Raw genomic sequence first — 20,650 nt, 5'->3', positions numbered from 1 at the left:
GCCACTTAGTTTGTTTCCATAACTTGGCTATTGTAAACGGTGCTGCAGTGAACATGGGAGTGAAAGCTTCTCTTCATATTAGTGTTTTTGTATTCTTCAGGGAAACCTTACTTTTGAGCAGTGCTTTCAGATAGGAATAAAATGTGAACAACATGTGTCGTATTTAACTTTCTGGCAGACACACTAAAAAAGTAACAGGAAATGGGTGAAATGAGTTTTGATAATGTATTTTATTTAACTCATTAAGCCCCAAATATTATTTCAACCCACAATCAATGTAAATATGATTAGTGACTTCTTTCACATTCTACTTTTCTTAAGTCTTCAAGTGTGGTACTTTGACTAGTGTGGTACTTTGTAAATATGACTAGTGACTTCTTTCACATTCTACTTTTCTTAAGTCTTCAAGTGTGGTACTTTATACTTACAGCACAATCTCAATTCAGCTGCTCAGTAGCTGCACATAGTTAGGGTCACTGTACTGACGAGCACAACAGCATGATTCAGCTGTTAGCTGTTAGAAGTAGTCACCAAGAGGCAGAAAGTGGAAATAACCTGGACTTTCTGATAATAACCAGAATGGTTCTTTTCCCAGCTTTGACCCATTTGAGAAATAGGGATCTGCCCCCAGGATAGCAAAATCACAGTAACGTGGGAACCAAAAAAGAGTTTCCCTTAAAAGAGGTCATTCTGTAAGGTCACTTACAGTCTTGGGACCCCAGGAGCTTGGTCCACCAGACTGGGAGATGGGGTTCCTCTGTGCAATTGGGGTAAAATAGATGCTATAAGTAGATGGGATGGGTTCTAATGCACATCTCTTTCCTAAGAAAGTTTCAAGAATTGTACACCTGGATGGCCCAGGTAATCCCAGGCCATTTCTCTGACTTGATTTTTGCAGATTTAATCGTTGCAGGTGGGAGGCAATATTACTGCTTAATGATTCATAATGTTATAGGGAGTTAGTCATAATCAGAAGTGCTTCATGGGGAACCACTACCTCTCTGAAAGTGTTAGGGAGGCAGTCACTGTGGCCGTATACTGGAACATACTCATTTCTTTGTCTTTGCAGGTACTATGGATTATCTGTTTGGTTTCCTGATGTCATTAAACATCTGCAGTCGGATGAATATGCATTATTAATTAGAAAGGTGCAGAAAGAGAAATATGCAAATTTCAGTATTAACTTTACAATGGAAAATCAGATTCACACTGGAGTGGAATACGACAATGGCAGGTCCGGAAACTTTGAAATTTGTTCTCTGTTCACAAAACCTTATTTCTTGCTTAGCCTTCACTGCACTGAAACATGCATCATTGTTTTTCTGTTGTGCACTTAGTCATTTTCAGCCTGAATGTGAATGCTTCCAAATAAGCTTTAAAAAAAGGTACAGTTACTTCTTCAAAACTACTTCTAAAGCTGAGTTGTTTATTAGGAAGTAGAATTGAAAGATGTGAAAAGAAAATTTAGAGAGACTGGAGAGAAATAAAAGGTAAGTTAGGAAAGAGTGAATGCATAAGAAAATGAGATGGATTATAGCGTTAATTCAAGGAAGAAATCCAAGGTGTAACTGATAACTGTCTTCTATCACTGAAAGACCACTTTCTACAATTCTTCCTTCTTCACTATGCTAAATCAAGAATTGGGGCTCAGTTGTGTCAGAATTAGTTAACAGAAATGATTCCCCAAAATTAGGAGCTTTGAGAATATGGAATAAGTTAGCAAAAGACATTTTTGAGTATGGATTCTAGAATGCTTCTTGAAGATGAGAGAGAACTAACTGGCTCTGGTTCATTCTTTTAGAGGGGAAACGGGCGAACAAAGTCTTGATTTACACCCATTATTTGTTGTCTGAGGAAATCATTGCTGGTATGTGTTCCTGATGGTTTACATCATTCTTAGGAAGTTGAGCAAATTTCAACTGTGATAAAAGTAAAAGTCTAAGACAATCAAAGTTTCCCAAGTAAAAGCAGTTTGGGAATGATAAAAAGAATTTTGTGGGATGCTTATGGTTGGTGTAATAAAAAGGAAAGCTACCCACATGGAGATAAGTGTTCGAATTGGCTATACAGTGGGGGACCTAACCCTAATCCAAACTACACAGGATCACCTCCTTCTCCCACATAAAATACTGAGTCAAATCAGCACTTGTTTTTCCACAGACCTTACAGTCAAGTGCGCTGTAATTCTGGGATGTGAAAATTTACTTCATTTAATTACAGAAATATTGTCATCCCTTTAGAAGTTTCTGATATATGTTTATGTCTGACCATTATATATATATATATTAATATTTACTAAAGTTCTAAGATGGCTATTCCATCGTCACTAAGAACTTTTTTACATTAGTAGTACGATGACTGATAATAGCATTAAAATCCCAGTAAAGCATTTACTTTGAAAATGATAGAATTTTTTGTCTTTTAGAGAAATTGGAATTACCACTAGCTAATTTATTTTTTAAAATACAATTTTCCTATTCAACATCTTAAAATGGCAGCCCTTTGTATATACTATAAAAATAACCTCCACAATAACTCTCAATAAACAAGCCAAATGTAGCCTAGTGTGTCTGGATTGCTAGCACTCTGTACACGGAATGCTCCTGGACAAGCACAGAGAAATGACAATGGTGTTCTCTTTGGCATAAGAACCAGGTGACTTGAGGATGGCTGGGGAAAAACTTTTTCCCTTTTTCAACACTTTGAATTTTGTACCAAGTGCCCTTAGTGTATATATCATCCATTCACAAAAATGGGTTCCCCTTTCTAAATTCAGTCCCCTTTCAGAAAATCAATCATCTTAAAATGTGCCATTATTTAGCTTGCTTTCTTGGGTGAATTGATGGTTTAGGTGATTTTACTCTGGACCCCTGGAGTGGGGGTTGAAATAAGGATATTTTTTAAGCTGGTTGATCTATTAGGTCACAGTGCACTCTGCATAACAAGTGCAGCCAGGCATAGGGTGAGAACAAGTTAGTGAACTACTTTTAAATTAGTCCACTTGTCCAGGAGATCAGTTCTTTCTACCTCAAATAAGAGTGGTATTTGGTTTAATAAATACCTCAGTCGAACAAACATTTTCCCCACAGTGGCAGACTTATGTATATATTCACAGTATCTTAATACATTACCAGACACCTTGATGAATATAGGTCCACATCTCCTGGCAGTCCTTATCAACATAGATAGATCTAAATCATAGATGCTTCCAAGTCACCAGATCATTAAGACTGTTGTCATCTTCACCACCTAGAATTTCCCCTTGTAGCACCCAACCTGCTTGTGCCTGAGCAGGTTTCATCTTCTATATGTTTTCAAAAAATAAACAGAGCTTTCCTCATTCTACTTAATTCAAGGAATACCAGTTGGCTGTGAGAGGAAAAATATTCTTGGAAATGAATGTGGCCTGTATGTTTCTTCACCCATGAGTCAATCCTTTCTCACATAAATGGAGTGGAATTCTTATGTCCTCTCCTTAGGATAATTAGCATTCCTATGTTAGAATTTAAAAAAAGTGTTGGGTTTCTAATTAGGGAACAGACTTTCATTCAAAGTGAGCATGGAAGCACATCCTCAGGTTAGAGCCACTGACCCCAAGTAGAGAACTTTCAAATAACAGCATATGGGATGGAACAAGAGGATGGGATTGCAAAGTAAAGATGTAATAGCCACAGGTAATCTCCAAACTCTCAACCTTCAATTGCATATCCCATGAAACATTCTGGCAATATCTGAAGTTATCTTGAATTTAATTTCATCTTCTGCTAGAAAATAGTATTGATGAGCAATGAGATAAGCAAAGGCTGCAGAAGGGAAATGGGGAAAAGCTGAGACCTTAGGAAATCCAGAAACCTTTATAGTTTGCCTTTGTAGTTAAGAGAGTTCATCTGTAATTGTGTTTGATTTTGCTTTAAACCCTGATAGACGCAGTCATTGATATGAAATTTTTGTGTGTGTTGGACAGATTTCTAGGTGTCAAGTTCAAATCTGTAACATTCAAAGATTCAGTTTTTAAGGCCTGCACCTTTGAGGATGTGACTTCACTTAACACTTACTTCAAGAACTGCACCTTTATTGATACTGTTTTTGACAACACAGGTAGGTTAACCCTGCCTGGGGCATCTTCAAAGGGTAGAAACATGATGCCTGTGTGGTAGTGTGGGCAGAGGCTTATGGAGATTACAGTGTAAATGAATGGAGTCCCTAGGTCAGGTTGGACTAATGTTAAGCTTGTACTGTTTGTCCTTGGTCAGACTTAACACAAATGGAACTTTGCTGATATTCAAAATTGAATACAAAAATTCCCTTCTGTGATTTTTAAAAAAATTTTTTAACCTGTAATTTATCTGTTTTGGTCATCCTGGTGTAAAAACTTGGTGTTTTCTGAAGCGAGAAATCCTGTATTATAATAAAATAAACAAGAATGTTTTAAAAATAAAAAAGGAAAATAATAAAATAAAATTTGGCATGTTAAGTGAACATGCCTGAACGATAGTCAACAGAGATAGAAACACTTGGTTGTGTTTAATGAGATACAGTTTTCTAGCCTAGTTCATCTCTGGAAAACTCTCCAGGGAAACAAATTTCAAAGGGAGACCAACAATGACTGAAAACCTACTTTGTGCTGCTTCTTACTCTAGGCCATTAGATGATTTCTTTCTCAGTGTTAGCAATAACTGAGGCTTAGATAAATAACTTGGCCACAACCATAGAACTAGTAACAGCTGAGACTTGAACACAAGTTCATCTGATTTCAAAGCCCACTCTTTTCCCCTCCCTACTTCCACCCCCCACACGTGTCTGTGTTCTGTGATGAGTCCAGAATAGCAGCCCCACAGGGACTGGAGTATCAGCACTACTCTGCTGCCAACTCTGCCTTCTTGGTGCTCGGACAGGAGGAGCCACCTCTGGCCAACTCCAAATGAGAACAGGGTCAATGTCAGTGCTTTTCTTTATCAGTATGTCGCTGTCTTCTAACCCACTCAACCTCAGAAGAGCAGCTCATTTTGGCAGATTTTGCTTAGCAAAGCAAGAGAACAGTTTTGATTCTCACTGCCTCTTAACAGAACCCGCCATCTGCAAGCCCTTTGTTGAATAGATTCAAATTCAAGAGAAATCAGCAGTGAGTGCTTATGACCTGCAAATGAGCCTGAGCTGGTGCAAGGGTGGATTCTTCCACTTAAGTTCTATATTCAATCTCAAGAACCTCAGGAAAGTCCTGTTCCTTCTCTGTCCCTCAGAGTCCCATAAAACGGCAATAATATAACTGATTCATGCACATTTTAAAACAAATTGTTCTTGGGGCCTCCTTGGTGGTACAAGGGGTTAAACACAGCACTATGAAGCAATCCGCAGCCTCTGCAGCACAAGTTCGATCCCCAGCGGGCCAGGGAGCAACCCACATGGCACAGCAGACCTCTCCTGTCTCACCTGCTGCTATCCTCAGCAGTGGATTTCAGTCATTCTGCCTGTTCTGTTCCCCACTCTGTCTCTGGTGAATCCTCTCCCCCCCATACACACACCTCTGGCCTGTACCCCTGCTCTTGTATGCATAAATAATAAAAATCTTTAAAAAAATAAAAAAGATGAAAAAACTGTTCTTGTAATTGTTGGAGGCTATTAATACTTTAATGGTCATCTTTATGTAACAGAATGATTAGAACAAAATAACATTATAAAGTAGTAAGCCAGTAGTAGAATTAGCAACTGCCAACCACAGAAATCAGAAGCTAACTGGACTCTTTAACTTAATTTATCCCTTTATTCAGCCAAGGTGTGTCTTCTCTCGACTACTTTGTAAAGTGATGTCCTAGACTAGACCCTGCACTTTGGCCAAGAAAACACCCAAAAGTCAAACTAGCCCAGACATGCAACCCCCAAGGGGTCTGCAGTACCAGGATTCTTTTCAGAATTCTGAACAGACTTTCTTACATGGATGCACAACTGTCAAGAGCTTGATGAATTGTCTTCCTTTTCTTTACAGATTTTGAGCCATATAAATTCATTGACAGTGAATTTCAAAACTGCTCATTTTTTCACAACAAGACCGGATGCCAGATTACCTTTGATGATGACTATAGTGCCTATTGGATTTATTTTGTCAACTTCCTGGGGACACTGGCAGTGTTGCCAGGGAACATTGTGTCTGCTCTGTTGATGGACAGAATCGGGCGCTTAACAATGCTAGGTATGTGCTTGGTTTCATGTGAAAAAGAAAAGAGCAACTTCTACAAGCTAGAGGGAGCTCGTTCCCACTCCTGCCCCTTTAGGGATTTGCAAGCACAGAAATGTGGAGGAATCCCTTAAGACATTACATTAGGAGTAAATTTTAGTGAAAATTATGACTAATTACATTTCATCTGAGCAGCTTTCATGAGTTAACAGACTGAAAAACTAATTATGTGTGACTAATGTATATGTTTCCACTTAAGTAGCTGAATAATTGATGTGCGTTTCATGCTCGGGGGTTGGGAAGGCAGGCACAGAGGCAAACCTTCACACCCGGGAATGTCTGTGGACCTGTGCTCTACACAGCCCAGTCTGCAGCTTCCCCGGGGGATTCAGTTTTACTGAAAGACCTTGAAGATGCCAGGGTCCTTGCTCCACTGAGATGACCGAAAACATTCCCATCTTTCATCTGGTTTTTGGCAGGGGGCTCCATGGTGCTTTCAGGGATCAGTTGTTTCTTCCTTTGGTTCGGCACCAGTGAATCCATGATGATAGGCATGCTGTGTCTGTACAATGGATTGACCATCTCGGCCTGGAACTCTCTGGATGTGGTCACAGTGGAATTGTACCCCACAGACCGGAGGTATGTTGAGATGGGTCTCTCAATCAGCAAACTGTCATTTCCTTTCAAAAGAAACCCCCCCCCAAATATCTGATTTATGAAGTTGTAGTTTCCACATGTATCTTTTTTTTAAAAATGCAGGTAGACATAGATGCTGGCTGGCATAAGGAGGGCAGGGAGACCGTGAAGGAATCTATGTCTATGACTTAGTCTGTGGCTGACAGTATACAAGCACTGTAGTGAAGGCATGAGGACAGCATGCAATGGGCTCTCTTGCTAGGCCTGTCTGTAGGAGGCCACTTTTTTTTTTAATTAATAAATTTTATTTTTATATTCCCCATACAAAGGAGGCCACTTTTTAAGCCACTCGTCATTCCTGAGCGGGTCTTTCTTTCAAGTTTTCAGGTGTCTGCATGAACTCTGAATTAAACAGTCACAAAGAAAGCTCTAGGAAGTATTTCTTGACCTTCCTGACCTGCTGGAGGAAAACCCAACACATTTCCAGTAACAAAAAAATAGTAGAAGAAACTTGCTATTAGAGGAAAAGTATGCATCTGGTCCCAAAATGGAGACACAGATGCTTTGCGCCTCATATCCGAGAAAGGGCTAGAAGGTAGGGCTTTGGGGTAGAGTTTCAACAGCTGAATAACTGAAAGAATAGAAGCCTTGTTTTGCTGTTTGACATGAGTGAAGACAAATGGCCTTTGCCTTCTTTTGTTCTGCGTGCGTGCTTTGTCACCATGGAAGCCCTCTCTCCTGGAGGATGGAGACTGTGTTCTCTGGACTTTGAAAAGGAAGCAGGTTTTTTTATCCACATTGGGACATTGGAAATATCAATTTTAGACTGATCCTGAGTTCCTTTACTTGTTTATTAGCCCTACGGGGTAGATTCTTTGCATGCTCAGACTCTAACTTGCATGTCTTCTGAACATGAATAACTGAACTTATAAGAAACCTCTAGGCACTCCTGTATCAGCTGCCAGCAGAAATCTGACAACTCAAGGACCCTGGCTGTTTGTTTAGTAAATATTCTAATCCAGTGAACCAGTTCCCGAATATTAAGCTCTGAAAGACTCACACCACTGCACACTTTGCCTCCACTGCCCAATGAATGTCTATTTTCTCCAACCTTTTTGTGGACAAGCTCCTTGGGCTGGGTACCATGGATATTGGGATGAGGATGCTGTCATAAACAAGATTAAGATCCTTTCATTAACCTCTCATTCTGCAAACAGGGCCCACTTATGGATTAATTAAACATTTAAAACAAATCCTTCAGTATTAAGCAAGGCAATGTCATAGACTGTTACCTTTTTATTTTATGATAAAGAGCTTGATAACATTTTCAGTGAACCAGCTGTTTATCCCCCCTCCATAGGATCGGAGAGAGGATTGTTCCCCTGTAGCAAAAACCTCTCTTTTTTTTAATTTTAAATAATTCTTACATATTTTTCATTTTTGCACAATGTATGCATTTTCATTTTGATTATATTCCCCGTACAATTCTCATCCCCCTTATTTTGACCCTAATCCCGCCTCTCCTCCCCCCCTAGTGTGTCTCTGGTTTATAGTTGCTTGTTGATTTTGATTTTTTTCTTTATTATAATTAGTCTTTTTCCTGGTCCCTTATTTAGGAAAAAAATCTCTCTATTTAAAAAACAAAAAGCTTGGATCCTTGCTTTGAAAAATATGGACCTGCCCTGCTGTGTTTCTGTTGTCGGGATGGTTAAACATCAACTAGATAAAAACAGAAGTGGTTGTTGGTGTTAGATCAGATCCTCCAAGAAGCAGAGGACAATATGGAATTAAACATGCACAGATTGCATTAAGGGAAGTGGCTGAGAGATGCTGGGGAGGGAGGTGAAGCCTGGTACCTGAGGGAAGGAGCAGGGAAGGAGGGTCAGCGGGAGGCTCCCAGACCACAGGCGATTGAGGAATGTTCGACTGAGGAATGTTCGGTGAGCCTCGAGGGGGAAGGGGGTGGTAACAGTGTCAGCTTCAGAGGAGTCCTCATGTCCCAGGAACCAAGCTGCCTTAGTATTCCTGTCAGCTCAGTCACTGGGGCAGCAAAATGCAGTGCTGCATTTCAGAGCAAGCAGCCAGGGCAAGGAGTTGGAGGTCTGCAAGGTGCCTTCTCAGGTAGCGGCATTCTCTAGCACTTCAACACATGTGAACAGATGATGTGCAGGAGGTCAATTCCTTCAGCCCGGGGGGGGGGGGGGGGGGGGGGGGGGGGGGGGGCCCTCATCTGTGTCCAGACAGCATTGCCAGCCTCATGGGGATTGAGCTTGTCCCACCTCTTCTGCTTCAGGCTAAACCTTGTCTTTGTCTCTGCATGTTACCCTGGTCCTGTGAAGAGGCCCCCCCCCCACTCCTTTCCAGAACTCAGTGTCAGGGGACTGAAAGTTGCAGCCCTCAGTTTTTCTGATTGTAGCCCACTCCTGAGGCTGTCCAGGGGTCCCTCAGGTTGCCTTATTAGCATAAACTCAGGTGTGCTCAAAAGTGGTTCCTGATTACTATGGCAGACACTCAGGAAATTCCAGTGGTTTTAGGAGCTCTGTGCCAGAAACCAGAGACAAAAACCAAAATTATTTTATTATACCATAATTTTCCATTATGTAACTATCGCTAACATTCTCATGTGCTCAAAATCCCAACATCCTAGATAAGTATAACATTTAGAGATCTCAAAAAAATGCCCTCAGGACATTTTAGCACCCCAGCAGTAGAAGCTCATGGACAGTGGCAAGCCCATGATGATTTGAAAGGCACAGAAAAGATTATGGACCCACGCAAGCAACTTTACAGAAGCCACAGACTTGTAAGGACTCTGGGCTGGTAGTGCATCTCCACTGGATTATTTTAGTATGTCCATGTAAAATGCAACTTGTTTATGGAGATGAGAAGGAATCAGTTTCTTACAATAGAATTCTTCGGGAAGCTTTTTAGTGATTCATGATGCTCTCAGACTCCAAATATATGCTCACTAGCAAGTCTTTAATTCTTGACCCTATCTATGTGGAGTTGGCTCCAAACCCCACAAGTTAAAGGGCCAATCAAAAGATTGCCTCCACTTCTGAAACAGCCACAAATGGGGTACCCAGCCACAAGTGGAATTCCCATGTCCTCACCCCCACAGATTTGATCATTTGTTACAATACAGAACTCAGGAAAATGCTATATGCTTATACAAATACAGTGCAAACAATGGTCAGATACAAAAAGATCAGGTGCCTCTGTCCCTCCAAGTTGGGGTGCATCACCCTCCTGGCATGTGGATGCAGTCACCAATCTGGGAACTCTCAAAACTCAGTTTTTGGGGGGTTTTACGGAGGTGTCACTATGAAGGCATGATGGATCACATCGTAGGTGATTAATGATTAAATGTAATCCCTAGTACCTCTCCCTTCTGCAGAGGTAAGGAGTAGGGAAAGAACTGAAGGGTCCAATCTTCCTTTCAGCATCATTTATCATCCCCCACCCACCTCCCCTGCCAAGGTTGTACCACCACCTATATTGCTTTCACCCCTCTTTTGGGATAGACGCTGAAAGAAAATAAATTCCATTTGTTGGATTCGGTCAAGGCTAGTCGAATATCACCTGCTGTTTTAACTGGGAAAAAATAGTAAATTTGAAAAATTGTATAATGATAGGGTGACCTGATATATCCACTATTGACCCCATTCTTCATTCACCCCCTGCCCTTTTTTCTCCCTTTCTTGGTCAAGGTTTTAAATCTGAAAGTGGTAAGTATAGCCCACCTGGTATAAAAGGTCACATGCTCTGGCTCATTTTGGTTCTCAGTTCTGGCTACATGTCCATCTGCATCCAGGAGGTGGCTTCCTGCTGCCATGCCATGGACATGGCGGAGACCCACTGCTCACACTTCCTGTGTCTTATGGCCCCTCCTCCATGGGACTCAGGGCAAGTGTCGAGACCCAGGCTCTCCTGCCCGTCTCCAGCTCCTCACAGACTCCCTCAGCCCAGCATCCTACCTCACGGGTCTACGGCAGCATCCTCCTGCCTTTCTCTGGCCACTGGCTGGCTCTTCCTTCCTTCCTTCTCCCTTATGCATGCAGTTTCAGACATGACCTCAGAAAGGATTTGAAAGTAAAACTCTGATTGTTGCCACCTGCTCGTCCCTGGCAGCTGCTGCTGTCACTGTGGAAAATGGCCTCTTGCTTGATGAGCTGAAGTCAGTACATCTGTCCAGAATGAACCAACCTAAGTTCCTCCCTTTAGGACTGTTACTGGGGAAGTTCCTCTTTCTTTCCCCCCTAATCCCAATCTTAAAAGTGTTTAATCCTGAATCTCTTACCAAACAGCCATTTACCCTCAGGGACATCGGCATAACTATACGTCAGCTATTTGAGACAAAATGAGGAGATTGAGACAAATGATATCTCAGCATCTTTCTAATTGTAGAATACTCTTCACCATGGTGTTCCATAATGGCAATTGCTTTGATTCTTTCTTAAATACATTCTAATCTATAGTCACAAAGACCTTCACTTACTTTATGAAGATTGTTGATATTAAGAAAACTTATATTCAACTATCTTATCCAAACGTCTTGTATTTCACCCATGTCCCTTTACCCTACTTTATTTATCAATAGGCCTTATTATATTATATATGTCTATATTTTATGTGATCTGAGTCACTTCAGCCTTTCAGAAAATGTCAGATCCTATTTTGTCTCTGGCAGTTAGGAGTTGGGTATGTGGGGGTGGAGGTTATATGACCCCTTCGCTCATAACCTCACCCCAGGTGCTTTATGACAGTGGAAGAAAATCCTAGCAAATGTGAAGATGCTCCCTGGAATAGTCATTCAACCTGTTCCTGACACTAAGGTAGCCCAGCTCCACCCTTGGGAGCTGAATAAACCCTTGCATGAAAAGCCACTGGCATTGTGATATGCTGATGGAACCACCATACTTGAGGCCAGTGAGGCAGCAGAACAGGCTCTTAAGTGTTGGGGTGCATGATCAGTCAGTCTAGCATCTGGTCTTTACCATCCATAGCATTTCGCCAGTTGGAGGTTGCTGGGTACTTGTCTGTCTCTTGTGCTAAGGGCAGAACATTCTTTCCAATCAATTACAGGTCTTGAGCACCACTTCTATCAGCAGTGAAAAACCATCTCCATTTTAAAACCTCGTGCAGAATTTTAAAATGATACTTAAAGCCCTAGTAACCTTTAATGTGCTTTCTTTCTTTTTTTTTTTTTTAAGGATTTATTCATTTATTTATACAAGCACTGGGTACAGTCAGAAGCACGGGAGGGTGAGAGAATTCACCAGAACCAGAGCGGGGAGCAGAGCAAGTAGAGTGACAAAGCACACTGCTGAGGGGAGCAGCGGGCGGCAGGAGAGGTCTGTCGCGCCATGTGAGACTCTCGCTGGTGGCCGGGGATCAAACCGGCGCTGCAGAGGCTGCAGGCAGCTTCGCAACCCAGCGCTCAACCCAGCACTCAACCGCTGCGCCACCAGGGAGGCCCTTTAATGTGCTTTCAATTCTATCAGCCTGCATTAGAGATAACTTCTCTTAGCTAGTTAATTGGTTGGTTAGTTAGTTATACCCTAGGTAACATTGGTGTACAAGAATACATATACATTTGGAGGAATAGTTTCACACCTCCTCAGATGTATGTCACCATACCACACCCAACATCCAAGCACCCATAGTCCTTTAGACAACTTTTCTTTGTACTGAAAATAAATTATATTATTTTAAAAGTACGAAAATACTGAAGGTCATATAACCTCCACCCCCCACATCCTCGACTCCTAACTGCAGAGACAAAAAGGACCTGACATTTTCTGAAAGGCTGAAGTGACTCAGATCACATAAAATATAGACATATATATGTCTATATTTTTGTACTTTTAAAATAAATTACCACCTAGACCACATAGAGTGTTAGCTTTTATGTTTACTTGTATATTATATATCACTCAGGAAAATGTAGCCCCTCGAGTGCACACCGTGTTTTGTGTTCCTTGTTTACTGTTGTAACTCCAGGTGAGTGAATGGATGAATGAAATGTGCTTTTTAAGGTTCAGTTGGCTGGTGGTGGATTATTGTTTCCCTCTTTGTCTGCACTCCCTGCTCTCCCAGCAAGCAGGTTGGGCAGTTGTCAGTGAGGTGGCAGTCCTCTGAGTGCCCTTTCTGCTGCCTTTCTCTGTTCCTCTTCCACTTGGCCATCACAGTCTGTAACCACCAGTCTTCACCTGACAGCGCCCCTCCCCCAGACAGCACTGCCAGTTGGAGACCCTATGCTACTCTCCCCTTTTCTAACTGTGGGGGAGACCTGAGCTCAGGTGCAGACACTGCCAGAAAATAGCTGGGTATTATGGTCCTGTCGCCTTTCTGAGTCAGGCACTGTATTTAGATCAGGCTGAGTATTTAGATCTCATTAACTTCATTTAATCCTCACTCCAACCCTACAGGCATAGGTAGACTTACAAGATTTTCAGGAGAGGGGAAATGAGGCACAGCAAGGGGAAGTAACTTGCCCTGGATCATTTAACCTCAAACCCAGAGGTGTGCTCAATGGGCCACTCCGGCACAGACATATCTGCCTCCTTCCAGTAAGTCTTGAGCCTATTTCTAAGGAGCTCACCTGGTAATTGGGATATACAGCCAAGTTCATGAACATTGGCCTTAGATGAACTCCCAGTTGCCTCCCAGTCAGTGCTCACTTTCATTCCATTGTTATTTACCCTGGCCAGGGCCCTCACTTCCTAACTAGATTTATCAGACAGATGATAAGACACAAAGGCTTCCATTATTACCTGCACATGGATATTTGGATTTCAATAGGAACTGGCACCAGGAAGAACTTTGGTGGTGGTGGAGTTGGGAGCGAGATGGAGGGCTACTTTGGGTCCAGGGCTTCCTCTCAGGTCATAACTTCTATTTGGGCCCTTCACTAAGGCATGAGCAAGGGAAGTCCTGTTTGCAGTGGTACAGGTGCCACTTCTCAGGTTAAGAATGCCCAGGCCACACACAGAATATATACCCACTTCCTACTTGAATGAGACAAATTCACTCTTCCTTTGAAAATCAGAAAGCAACTGAATTCTGTCTTCTCTGACTTTAGATTGTGAATTAGGTCTTTTTCTCTGAAAAAAATAAAGCGATGGTCTGGCATCAATAAACAGACATGACCCAATAATGCCTATTAAATTGCCCACTACAGAATTAGACTGCCAACAATATCTGGAATTCCTCAGTCCACAGGTACCCTGGCCATACCTGTGCCAGTCCTGAAGAGGGTTGTGTGAGGGAATGCAAGGATTGCACCCCAAGATGTGCACACTGAGATGCATAGTGCCAGCTCTGAGGAGAGAGGAGCAGACAGGAGGGCCTCCATGGCTGTGGGGAGTCCAACTTATGACAACTGAGAAAGACTGGTGGATTAGGTGACATACTTACTCTTCTGGTGAAAATGAGCTGGGAGAAGGCAGGGTAAACAAGAGAGCTTAATACACAGGGGCAGAGACAGAGGAAAGCCTCTGTGCTGGGTTCCTCTCCTGTGATCACAGCTCACCTTGTTGCCCTCCACCTCTCCCACCCACATGGTAAACATTCCCCTGTGTTACACTGCCTGAGACTCCCTAATAAACAAAATGAAGGTGCTCATTGCAATATCATGTATAGTTCCCCAAATTTGGAAAGCTCCAAATAACTCAACAGTACAGTTGCAGAAATCATGATTCCATATAAACTCATTTCATTTTAAATAAAACATAAACATGGGGTAATTATATTAATGATTGGGAGGGGGAGTGGAAAGCAAAATTTTATAAGTCCTATGATTTGTACAAATATGGACATGATTGGAAGCCCACTAAAGGAATCAGAAATGAAAACCTTTGTTGGAGGAGTGAAGTGGATGTTTTGCTTTTGTAGGTTCCTTCAACATATAACAGTAAATTCAAATCAATTCAAAAATAAAGATGTTTCTGGGTAATGGCAGAGTTCTCTGCCCCAGAGTACCTCACCTTAGTATCGCACAAGGCTCAGAAACTTACCAATGCCTGGACCCCAGGTAGAGTTAAGTAGTGAGGTCAGAAGTCCTGTGGGCATGGCCATCAGTATTGGTATTGCCATACCAATAGGTTTTAAGGATACCCATAGGTGGTTCGAGCACCACCAGGTGAGGCCCCAGCTGTATATGTCCATGTATTTTGTTCAACCAGATTGCGATCATGACCCCATGTTGAGGAGACAATACATGAGGAAGTGGGAGACTTGTTTGGGGACTGAGGATAGGCAGACAAGTTGGCACTTGAGAAACCTTTGGAGTATCTAAGCCTTTGGAGGAGGGTCTGTGTCAGACCTGAGTGGGGGCCAGGGAGATAGTTAGGGAGATGTGAGGCTGCTGTGAGAGTCAGAGGACACCCGGTCCACATTCCGTCCTCACCAGCAAGATCCTTCTATTCCTTCAAGATCAGGTCTGTTCCCTTCTGTCATCACTGAGAAGCCCTCCCTCATGTCTGAGGTCACTTCCTAGCCTCTGTTCTGCCCATAATGCCCGTGGGCATCTTTATCACTACAGTTAGCCTGTTGTGTTATCATGACCTCTGCACCTATCTTAATGCAAAAGGGAACTTCACCTTATTTGTTTTGAGGTGCCTACTACAGTGCTGGGCACATAATAGATGCTTAATGAATGATTATTGAATGAATAAATGCATAGGAGAAAGTGTAAATCAGAACTATATTAGAACAGATTTGCTTATTAGACAAATGTTCCAGGAATTTCCAGCACTCTTGGTATGGTAGGATAGCTCAGATGAATTCAGTATTAAAGTAACTTTGGGGAGTTAATTTGGGAGCCTAGCCATCTTCTATAATATTGTGTCCATGAGAAAAATGAAATTGTGTTTTAAATAACCAACTTCCAGGGGCCTCCCCGGTGGCGCAGTGGTTGAGCGCTGGGTTGCGAAGCTACTCGCAGCCTCTGCATCGCTGGTTTGATCCCTGGCTGCTCCCCGGCCACCAGAGGAGGGTCCCACATGGCATGCAGACCTCTCCTGCCGCCCGCTGCTCCCCTCAGCAGTGTACTTCGGTCCTTCTGCCTGCTCTGCTCCCTGTTCTGGCTCTGGTGAATTCTCTCACCCTCCCGTGCTTCTGACTGTACCCAGTGCTTGTATAAATAAATAAAATAAATAAAAATAAAAATCTTTAAATAATAATAATAATAAATAAATAAATAACCAACTTCCAGATGAATCTTCATGTCACAATATATTCCTGATTTAAGGCCTGCCTGTACTTTCCAAATGCCCCATGCTGAGTCCTGAATAATCCTTTCCTAACACCCAGTGGTTTGAGTTGTCCAGAAAAAGCTACTTTCCAAAAATTTAAGCTAGACAAAGAGTGTGCTCACATGTTACCCTTAAATAGGCAGGTTCCAAGAGCTGAATCTGGATCCCCCACCATTTCAATCCTTTTCAGATATAGCATTTTTCCTTCCTAATAATTTCATCATTATGAAATATATTTCAGCCAATGTGTGTGCTGAGTGTCAGGTACTGCCTAAGTGCTGCTATTATTCAGCACCCCTTTCTCCTTCCCAGGAGCCTCAAAAAGCCCACTACCAACCCAGCCCTGAAGTCAGAAAAACCAAAGAGGCTGAAATGAAGCAGATCTATCTTCACTCTGTCCAGAATGGAGCCAACCATTTCCTTTTCCCTGCCACCAATTAAAACAGAAACTGACATAAATGAACTTGAACGAACCACTAAACTGTGAAGGTCCCGGAGAAGGAGCCTCAGAGCAGTCTCAGTGCTGGGATGCTCTGAGCCATCTTCCCCATCAGCTAAGCCCAAGTACTGCAGCAAGGCAGCCCCCTGCAGCAGCACCAGGTTCTCAGGCGGGAAATATGGTAACAGAAGGTAGGCACAGGGTATTGTTGGAATAAGAATTTCCATTTTAAGGATATAAATAAATAGCTTGAGCAAGAGAGTTGGGGAAAATCAAGGGATGGAGGATCTAGAAAGTGACAAATCCTTTCATCTTTTTCTGTGGTGCTTGTTGCTTAAGAGAAGGCAGAAGACATTTTTTGACCTGAAAAATAATGTGGTAGCTTGTCCTGCTGTTGAGAAGGCAGCTTGTGGGGGCTTCCTACCCTCAAAGGACTTTATGAACACAAGGTGACTTGCATTTTGCTTGTCTGCAGAAGTTAATGTTCTTCCTTTGAGCAGGAGGGAATGAATAAACGAAAAGCTTATTTACCTTATAAACAGATAACCCCCAAGGGAGAGCCACTGATTTTTCTAATACAACTTATATGCCTCTGTTGCATAGAAAAATCACACCCTGCAGCTGCAAGTATTTAAGGAATTAATTGACTTATCCAAGGAAAGGACAGTCATGTTTTCTCGCATGCCAGGACTAATTTAAGAAGGCTATATGCTTTGCATCCACTCGAGATTCTCATCCGAAGAACTGGTGCTGTTTGGTAAATAAAACCAGAAACTCTTGGAGAATAAGGATTTGATCATCTTTTTTAAAGCCTTCAGATTCCAGATGCTCCTGAGTCATCTTGCTTAGTGCTGCCCAGAAATCTCAGCGAGTCATCTATTCCCCCCCATTACAGTTTCGGTGATTTCAGGAGAGTGGCCCCTATTTTATGTTGTCGGGAATTATTATACCAGGGGGTAATAGCTTTAGAAAATAGTGTTATTTTAACCCAGATATAAATTTTGTTGAGGTTATTTTGCAGTTTTAACGTAAAATGACTTCTCGTACAGAAGAATGTTTTCCTTCTTCTTATCAGTGACATACATACTAACCATTTCTCCCAGAATAATACAGCTCATCTTACTACTCTAAGATATATTTGGTAATTTATGACTCTAGAATCTAGAAATAAAAATGTAGTTTTTAAAAAGTGAAAGAAACCAATCTGAGAAATACACAACTGTATGATTTCAATTATATGACATTCCAGAAAAGGCAAAACTATGGAGACACATAAAAGATCACTTGTTGCTAAGTGTTAGGAGGAGGGTAGGAGGAATGAATAGTGAGAGCACAGGGGATTTAGGGCACTGAAATTCTTATTCTGTATGATACTGTAGTGGTAGATACATCCCATTGCACATTTGTCAGAGTCCACAGAATGTACAACATGATGCATGGGCTTTAGGTAACAATAATGTATAATATTGGCTCATAAATTATAACAAAGATGTTAATATTATAACAATAGTGTTATATGACAATTATAGCACTTAGATGTTAATCATAGGGAAACTCGGTGAGGGGAGGGGTGTGGAAGCTTATAGGGACTTTTCTCTCAATTTCTTTTGTAAACCTAAAACTTTTTTAAAAATCTATTAATTTTTTAAAATGAAAAGAGTACACGTTCAGCCTCGTGGCATCATCTCCACGGAGGGTGGTGGGCAGGTGTGCGGTGGATGATGCTGTCTTTCTTCTTCAGTCTTCTTTTGTACCCAACATGTAGCCTCAAGCAACTTCATTTGAAAATAGTTATCAGTATATTAAATCTCTTCATCTTCTGGTGGGTGTTTCTATTACTAGTCTCTTTTTTCAAAAACAAACCGAAAAGAAAAAGGAAGAATGCAAAAATAGCTAACCTTCCTCTTAACAAGTGTCTGTGTCTGTCAGTCACAGATTTCCTTATGCCCCTTCCACATTCCAAACGGTTGGTAACTGCCACGCTACAGGAGCCTGCTTACCCTACTTCCTAGCTGTCTTTTGGAAAAAAAAAAATATTTATGCATATAAGAACTGAGGTACAGGCCAGAAGTATGGGGGGTGAGAGGATTCACCAGAGACAGAGTGGGGAACAGAACAGGCAGGCTGACTGAAATACACTGCTGAGGGGAGCAGCGGGCGAGTCAGGAGAGGTCTGCTGCACCATGTGGGTCACCTCCCTGGCCAAGGATCGAACTTGTGCTGCAGTGGGTGGGGATCCCTTCATAGTGCTGCATCTTAACCCCTTGCGCCACCAGGGAGGACCCTAGCTGTCTTGGCCAAAAAGAAAGACATGGTTGCCCTTTCTTAGGTCTGACCTAGGAGAAAACATCGTTGGCCCTGCACCAGCTCAGAGGCTCAGCTCCTGCCTTGAAGGAAGAGTGTTTGCTCCTTCTCTGTGATGTGGGAAGAGGACAGTTAGTTAAAAAGCACTATAGATACCAGATTATGAAGAGGAGTGTGTAATAGGAAAGATCACTAGGAACAGCACACGTAGTGAGAAGCCGTTGTTACAACTGACCAAATGAAAACCCATAGTTACGAATTTACAAATTGAAGAGGTGCGCTCAATGCTGCATTTGCATCATATAAAATGCGTTTCTCTCTGGAGGGGAGAAATATATCCAACAATTACCCTGCATTTGATGTGCCTTGAATACACATATGTACCCAGGGGCAGACAAAAAGACAGTGAGCATATCCAAAGCAGAAGAATTCATATTATCTCACGATGTCATACTGTATCTCACGAATAGTATCAGTATTCTCATCAGTATTCTCAGTATTCTCATTTCATGAACAAAATTTAAGTTTTGCTACCTAGAAGACCACAGCAAAAGCACATGTGCATAAAGGTGTTAAATTATTTCTTTCTCAAAGAATGTCTTAAGAAATGGGAGGTGAGTTACATATACACCCTCTGCACACCTTAAATGCCAGTGGAGTCAGCAAGGTCTTCTGGAGGCCCACACTCTGATCCTCTGTGATATTTTCTTGGACTTTCTTCCCCATCGACAACTCTAGAGAGGATCTGAGTGGCATACTAGCTAGCTTGTGGACTGCCCAGTTCAATATTCAGTTTCTTCCTGTTACCAAAAACATTTGGAAAAGAGCATGTGAGTTCATCTCCATGGTACCCAAAAGATGAGGAATACAACCCAGTCACCAGAATTATATCTGAAGATTTCATGGGCTTTAGTTATTTAAAAACTCACATTAAGCTAAGAGGAAACATGAAATAAATAAATAAATCTAAAGATGTCAGGAATTTTTATTTAACTCTGGAAAAAAGATGAGATTCGTCTTACTCCTTTAAATTTCCTTACTTGTTCTATTCGCAACAAATCGGAACTCATGGGCTAAATAAGAATCAATCTGTGTGAGAAGTCAACAGATAATTGAAGGAACCAGACCAACAGCTGGGCTTCTCTTCCTCCAGATGTGCTGACAAGCATTTAGTTATTTTCTCCAATGAAATACACAACAGTCTACTGGAAGACATTGAAAATTATTCTATGGGACAATGATGTCTCGAGTTGGAGTCTTGGAATTCATCTTCTGAGTCTTGACCATATCTCTTTCCTTTGCAGGGCAACAGGCTTTGGCTTCTTGAATGCACTTTGCAAAGCAGCGGCCGTGCTTGGAAACTTAATATTCGGCTCCCTGGTTGGCATCACCAAAGCAATCCCCATCCTGCTGGCCTCCACTGTGCTCGTGTGTGGGGGACTGGTGGGGCTGCGCCTTCCTGACACACGAACCCAGGTCCTAATGTGACAGAGAAGAACCATCGCCTGTGTCCATGCTCCCAACTGACTCAAAGCTTCAGATTGTTCAGCTCAAGAAAGGTGGTCAAATAGCAGAACACTGATACTTGCTGTGACTAAAATGTAGATGCGTACCATCTTGCCCCTTCAGTGTGATTTTGCACAGGTTTTTTTCTTCCCCCATGTAATCTTTCCTAACTGTGATGCTACTGCCTTCTAAAAATCAGTGGAAGCATTTTTAAAATGTCCTAGTCAGCTGGGCCTCACTGAGATTCTGCTGGCTGAAGGTTTAGAAGCAAAGAAGAGGACTGTGCTGCTGTAAGAAATAGATCCTGTTCCTAATTCAACACTCACAGGAAATATA

General features: G+C 42.0%; 1 protein-coding gene across 1 annotated transcript in view; it reads left to right on the top strand.

Moving 5' to 3' along the window:
• SV2C (synaptic vesicle glycoprotein 2C) overlaps positions 1-20,296 on the top strand; it is a gene marked incomplete at both ends in the record, with an annotated part of 127,072 nt that extends 106,776 nt beyond the window's left edge. The window contains 5 exons of the mRNA XM_084233406.1: positions 1,070-1,234; positions 3,965-4,098; positions 5,984-6,187; positions 6,652-6,811; positions 20,113-20,296. Coding sequence (XP_084089532.1) covers positions 1,070-1,234; positions 3,965-4,098; positions 5,984-6,187; positions 6,652-6,811; positions 20,113-20,296 — 847 coding nt within the window. The remainder of the gene's footprint in view (positions 1-1,069; positions 1,235-3,964; positions 4,099-5,983; positions 6,188-6,651; positions 6,812-20,112) is intronic.
• Between the last annotated feature and the right edge of the window lie 354 nt (positions 20,297-20,650).

The sequence above is a fragment of the Talpa europaea genome, assembly GCF_964194135.1.
Source record: "Talpa europaea genome assembly, chromosome: 5".
NCBI classification, from domain to species: Eukaryota; Metazoa; Chordata; class Mammalia; order Eulipotyphla; family Talpidae; genus Talpa; species Talpa europaea.
The sequence above is the reverse complement of the archived record's forward strand: the minus strand, read 5'-3'. Positions and strand labels throughout refer to the sequence as shown.